Source organism: Orbicella faveolata, unplaced genomic scaffold (genome assembly GCF_042242905.1).
Source record: "Orbicella faveolata isolate gen_17 unplaced genomic scaffold, um_ofav_v1 contig_14, whole genome shotgun sequence".
Taxonomy (NCBI): Eukaryota; Metazoa; Cnidaria; class Anthozoa; order Scleractinia; family Merulinidae; genus Orbicella; species Orbicella faveolata.
This window is the reverse complement of record NW_028301541.1, coordinates 23,453,667-23,460,612: the sequence shown is the minus strand read 5'-3', so window position 1 is coordinate 23,460,612 and position 6,946 is coordinate 23,453,667. Positions and strand designations below refer to the sequence as shown.

The following is a 6,946-nucleotide window of genomic DNA, read 5'->3' as shown; positions in this document are numbered from 1 at the left end:
TGAATACTCGGTGGTTTTAGTCCCTCTGAGAGTTAGTCGCATTGAATGTGTTGGCGCACTAATTGCCGTCTCGAGTCACAAAAGAAATTAAACTAGCAATTTTTCAGTAAAAATTCATACACAATATATAATGTACAAATAACTTGTTATACAAAATGAAAAAAATTTCCAGTCCTGACGGTCCGTTTTGCTCTAACATTAAACAAACCAGCGAATATCTTTTTGTTGATTTCCATTAGCAGTGTCTTTTTGGTAGGAATTTACGCATTGGTATTCTTCTCTTTGTAAGAAAAAAACCCATCCTCTCCAAATATGAAATAATGTATGGTGTTTTAACTTCTTCTTGCTTAACCCTACACCACCTTATTCTTATTGACAAATACTTTCTCTTCATTTAATTTGTTCCCTTAATAGTAGGCGGATACCAATTTGTGGATTTCAAAACCCTTGAGCAGAAAAAATTGGAGCTTGAAAAAATATATCGTGATCTCAGCCAAACAAATACAGTTCCTTCCTTAAGAAATGGTCTTGCTTTGTTCAAAAATATTTTGTTTCAAATTCTAATAGAGAATGTTCTCAGATAGCTTTCTGCAGTTTGTTGGAAACAATTATGAATTCAAGGTGACTAGCCGCGTCACGCAATTATTTACATTCCGGTGGATTTTGGGCAAAACTGATGAGTACCACCGGCCAAGGCGGCCTACTTAAAATCATTTCCCCAGATATATTTTTTGATTTTCAAACAGGTCGGTATATAGTTAATCCGTAGAAAGTGTTTTTATGCCATTTAAAATTATAGCCCATAGAAAAATATGGCGATATTTTAGTGCTGTAATTGTTTTGGGTGTTTGTTCGAGCTCGTTTCGGGCTCAAAACTAACTTCGATTTATTTTATTTTTCATTCAGTCAGTACCATGAAGACCTGAGCTGAATATAGAAATCATCATTGAGAGTCTCAAGTAACTGCTGCAATTGTGTGGTGTGGGATGCGATCAAATGTTCAGAAAATTCAGCAAACCCAGAAGTAGATTTTTGAGCCCAATCGGGGCGAAATCGTTTTTCGCAAATTTTTTCCAAAAAATCCTGTATTAGCAGAAACTAACTATGGTCCGTTTGTTTTCTAGCTAGGGCCAATCTATGGGCAAAAAATGAGCGAAATTGATTCTTCGACTTGTGCCGTTGCTTGGTCTATATTTATAGGCGGTGACTCTCAATTACACTTGCGACAATAATCTGTTGGAACATGAAAAAAGTCTCGACCATTACAAGGAATTTTGACAGCATCGCAATGGTTACATCAAAAAGATTTGTAACACTTACTGACCTATTTTCGTTTAAGATGTCGCTGTCAAGAATCGAAGGCACTTTAAGGTACTTGATCTTGTCTTTCTTGCTAGTTCACTTCTTTTACGGGGCAATAATGCAAAGGCTCTGCGATTTTTCTTTTGAATTTTCTGAATCGATGATTCTGATAATTTACTCGATCTCCGCCCCGTTTGAATACCGTCGGGCAAAGTGTTCAATTTGTTTCCGTGACGTCAATGATTTTGAACTAATCGCAATAAGATTGAAACAAAACGTTTTGTTATTGGCTACTAAAAATAACAATTAATCAATCACTTTATGTTATATACGTAAATGGAGACGCAGTGACGTAATGGTTAGCTACGAAGGACCGGTAACCTAGGCAACATAGCAACATAGGCATCCAAACATTAACAGTTGTGTCCATGTCTTTGCAGTGAAAGTTTACTTTTTTCTTCTTCTTTCCCTTTTCAACCTTGTCAAAAGGTCACTATTTGTTACCTTTTCTCCAAAACAACTAAACTAACATTAACACCATCGGCATTCAAACGTACTAGTTCTATTTCTCAGCTGTTTTTTAGCCTCGTCAAAAAGTCACCATTAGTTACTTTTTACACAAAAAAATTATTTTGATGAAATACCAGTCATACTCATGTTCTTGAATTTCAACCAGGCATTTACCCATTTTAAGCTCGAAATAATTCGCCGTAATTTTATCACCAACCCGCCTGAGGGACCATGTCTCTTGATTAGACTACGGACACTTAACATGCGAGATTGCACTCCACCGGAGACATAAACCCTTGGCAACATTTGAGTTAGATTTCGCGTAACTGCCCTAAATCGTTTATTCACTCGACATAACTTTTGGTATGTATGGTGCGCGTTACCAACGAATAAAATGGCGGATGACATCAGCACGATTTTAAAGATTTTTTTCAAGACTTCATTGGGCAGATTTTCGAGTTATAATCGCCAGTAATTCTTGTCGCCAAAATCCTAACTTTCTCATCCGCAACAAACTGATGTGATCTGTGTTCCTGTCCGCCCTCTCTCATCTCACTACCGTCACTATTTTGCCGCAATTGCTCTGTTTAGCCACCAACCTCACCACAACATCTCCTTAGTCACCCGCATCATCTCCGATTTCAGTGTTACCTTCAGTTTCAGTTGTCTAGATGACATTCTTCAAATCCTTCCTCTCCATTGTTGTTCTCAACCACAACTTGTTCCAAGCTCACATAACGTTCTGCTTGATTTTCCGCAAAATGTCCAAGGTACACAGTAGCTGTTGAAATACTCACTAACGGGCTGAATACATGTTGCCCACCTGCTCCCAGGGAGGACACCATTTGGATGCCAATATCATATATTGGCATTCTGCCGATAATGAACCTGGAGTTTGGCTGTCAGAGTTTTTCGTTTTTAGGAGCTTCGGTTTTTAACAGTTTACCGTCGGGCATAAGAAATCTGAACTCTAGGCTTTTATTTAGGCAAAAGGCAAACGAACATTTTTATTTGTAATTCTTATTCGTAAGCTTTTATATGTTTTTCCCTTGTACTTTTGCCTTTTTAAAATTTCAAAAATTTTTGCATTTTGACCTTTTAATTTTTAAAATCTTACAGGACCTCTATCATAACAGTACTTTCAAGTACTGACGGGTTAATCCTGTTTAAAAATTCGTTTATCATTATTATTATTATTATTATTATTATTATTACTATTATTACTATTATTATTATTATTACTATTATTAGCTCCTAGTAGAGTCCACTTAGAACTGTCGGACATTGATTTAGATATCGAAAAAGGACATGCAAATATTCCTTAAGGCAATTGAGAATACTATTTCTGGGGAACTCTAGCCGAAGCCACGAACACTGAGCCAAGAAGTGGACCTGCATATAGCTACAGTGTATTTTTAAAGTAGAGTTTTTGCCATTTAAATGTGTGGAGTATTTTTTACCATTCTTATTTAAATTTTTTCGACAAATGACAATAGACAAATTTATAAGGGTTGTAAAGAATGAGTGTAATTTGTAATTCGTTTGTAAGTTAGTATTTCCCTGACATGTATATTGTCCTAAGAATTTTACAGTTGTAATTTTTTATAAGCCACTAATAAACAGTTTTACTATTAAATTAAAAAATATTATTATTATTATTATTATTATTATTATACAAGTTAGCTGCCGCATACAGCGTTCACTGATCCCCACAGGCTCCATCTCGTGCCATATGATCTATCATTCGAGGAAGCAAACCCATTGTCTGCCAAACTATTCAAAAGAGGAAAGCCATTGCTATCGTTCGGATTGCTTTCTAGGTAGGCAGCTATTTCTTTTCTCGTGGTTTCAGCATATCTGAGGATTCCAAGTTTTTTTACTTGGTGTGAAAGTGCAGCGAATTGGCAGTTGCCATCTCCTGGTGGGTTGTATACCAATTCAAAGCCCTGATCTTCTATAGCCTGGATGTAACCTTTTTTTTTCATCACTATGTGATGCTTTTTATAGTGCGGATTTTTTTTTTTCCTTTTCGACAGCTTGGCTACTTTTTGCTTCTGTTTTTGGCGCTGTACGGGTAAGGCTTGTTATGCCATCTACAGGGAGCTATTTCCTTTCCTTCTTACCTGTTAGTGGTGACGTATATGCAACTTAGCTTGATGTTCCTTTCTTCTATTCAAGTCTCTGTCACATGTCGCTATACATATTCCATGCTCTTCCTCTTAGTCGGACATACACATTTTCTCCAACACTGTAAACAGAGGGCCGAATTCAAGCGAATCTGTGTTCTCTGTCAGGGGCACCCAACGATCGTTTCGGTAAATTATCTGTTCGGAAGGCCTTTAATCCCCTCTGATTTTCTTGAGAGAATTGGCACCTCGAACTTTCGTGATATGAGAAATTTAATGTCTGTTGTTTTCGGACTGTTGAAAATGTCGTTTTGAGTACCGGAAAAAGGTCAGCTATCATTTTCGGAAAGGCGATAAGACCTAAGGTTTTCGGGAAATGGACAAAAAAGCCCTAATAAATTCGAGAATACTCAAGTTCCCCTAGAATATCCGAACAGATAAAATTTTTTTTAGTGCAACCTAAAATTAACCTACAGAGCTTTAAAAGTACTCCAGATAGCCTAAAACAGCATCTAACAGCATTAGAGAGAAAACGGTCGTTGGGTGCCCCTGCTCTGTGCGCGCTCGTCACATCTCCTCGTCGCTTTCTGGGCTTGTTTTCGCAGTTTAGAAGCTCATCGGGAACGTCATTTCCTATCATTTTCTGTTGGACGTATTTCCTCAGGCCTAGGAAGACATTCTTCGTCTAAATCGCTTTCTCTGAGGTTGTTACATTTTTGTGCAAAATATATTTCAAATGGTGTTTTGTGAGCAATCACATTCAAGTAATAAGTTTCGCGCGAATGGAATCCGAATTCGGTTTCCACGAACTAGACTTTTAACAGTCCAAACAAAGCAACTCTTTCACGTGACTCATGATGACTTTCGCTTAAGTTTTCAAAATCTTAGTGAGAGTAACCGACAAAAGTCCTTCTCAGGACCACACTCACCCGGACGATTACACAACACAGTCTTCCAAGATTTTATGTGGTATTCATAAATTATTTCTAACCTTCGTTAAAGGAAAATTTGTTGGCGGTCCTGGTCTCAACCCAGTGGAGAACGTCAACGCTATCTTTCGAACGAAAATGGTTGACAAAACAGATGAACAAGGTAAATTGTCCTTCATCATCCCGGACGATGTGGATCGCTTGACTGTCACATTCCAAGACCCTACGGACCAATATTTCGACACCACACAGACAGTGCCGTTTCAGAGGGGCTAGACTGTATACCACACGATAGCACTACAAGAGGTGGACCCACCAGTGACATTCGACAGTAGTCAAGACTTAAGAGTGCCACTGGCACATGCTTGAGACAACATGGCGGAACTAGAATTACCTGCAGAGAGTCTTTTGGAGAAAGATGGCAAACCTTTTAAAGGTGAGTTCGAGATCGGTTGCTATGGATAGAGTTGTAAATCAATGTCTTTCTGGGATTCCATCTTCGAACCCTCGTGCTGCCTCAGCTAACACCTATTTTCCTAAATGTCTGATTATAACATTTCTTTTACCTAAATAAAGTTGATCACAGTATGTCAATTTTACTTTCAAAGGTAAAGCCAAGCTAAGGGTGAATTTTACGGATCCTAGAAACTCCACAGACTTACTATCCGCCGCAGGAGATTTCACCACAATAGACCAATACGGAAACGTACAGCAATTGAAGACATACGGGATACTAAGGATAAAAGTTCAGGACCATGAAGATAAGCCACTTAATCTGGCAGGGAATATGAAGGTTTATCTCGACGCTGATCAGGTAATAAGTAACAGTAACTAGGGGCTCTCCCAGAGGACAGGGACTGAAAGTACTCTTAGTAATTAACGATCTTTCCTTCGCACGTGCAAGCTAAGTGGACGTGGCTGCCTTTATAAGATTTTTAAATCTATTTGTTGCATGTGAGCCGACGTTTTGTTAACTTTACTTGAATGCAATCTGCTTTATTTTCTTTTACTTTCCCCATCGATGCCTCTTTTTTCGCTTTCCTTTGTGTGCGTGCTTTATTTTAAGTTCTTCTACAGTTTAAAACAATTTTTGTATTTTTGCCGTACTTTAGTAAGTGCTATGTAATTCTACTGGAGAAATGGCACCTTGGCTATAGTGGCTGGATGAGAAGACGGGAAGATGACGCTGAATTGAAGAGATGAAGCCTACTACTAAGGCAAGAACCAAACGACAGCTGGATGGCCGCCGCAGGTTTCACATCGGTGACATTCCAACTGATAAACTGTCCAACCTCAATATCGACATTCCTTGGAAACGCTGTTACGTTCGGGCCCTGACATACGCCGTGACGGAGAAAGGCGAGCAACCTGTCATCAGGGCCGTAGTCACTCTGATTGGAAGAAAGAACACTGATCAGGAACGATATTATGGGTTCACCAGTGACGTCACCAATGCAGGCGGCGTGGAGCGGCGTGGTGCGGCGTGGTGCGGCGTGGTGCGGCGTGGTGCGGCGTGGTGCGGCGTGGGGCGGCGTGTTGCGGCGTGGTGCGCATTCCGGCGTGGTGCGATTCGGATCTTTCTTTACAGTCAAAAATATCGTCTTGGGACCTGAAGAGTGGTAGTGAACTATTAGTTAAGCTAATTCCTGATCAATTAACCCTGGAAAAACTGTCATCTTCTCTAAAGGCGTCCATTGTAGAAGCCGGAATGTATCAAGCTCGTTTAAGTTCACCACAAAGATGAACGGACGGGACGGGACCCGTATTCGGCGGCGACGAGAGGCACGAGCGTCTGGATCCAGACGAAAATCTGCTGGCATTTCGATTTCACTTCCTAGGATCAGTACTGCACCAAATACCGGAGAGGACGACTTTGGTTCCTGGACGTCAGTCGGTCATCCACTGTCGTGGTACACGAAAGACGCCAGCAGACCCGATAACGAACGCACTAAGTGTTTTGTGAAAGTTTATTTTGAACCAGAACACTCACATTTATGCGCATCGCCTCCTTTGGTGATGGTGCAAAGTTTCACGCCCAATTTTCGAGAAAAAATATGGATTCCCTATACGAGAAACAAA

At 39.7% G+C, this 6,946-nt stretch overlaps 1 protein-coding gene across 1 annotated transcript; it reads left to right on the top strand.

Moving 5' to 3' along the window:
- Positions 1 to 6,066: 6,066 nt before the first annotated feature.
- Positions 6,067 to 6,616, top strand: LOC149114558 (uncharacterized). Its single transcript, XM_089287195.1, has 2 exons — positions 6,067 to 6,354; positions 6,405 to 6,616. Exons 1-2 carry the CDS (start codon positions 6,067 to 6,069, stop codon positions 6,609 to 6,611), a joined length of 495 nt encoding a protein of 164 aa, XP_089143321.1. The 3' UTR covers positions 6,612 to 6,616.
- Positions 6,617 to 6,946: the final 330 nt, after the last annotated feature.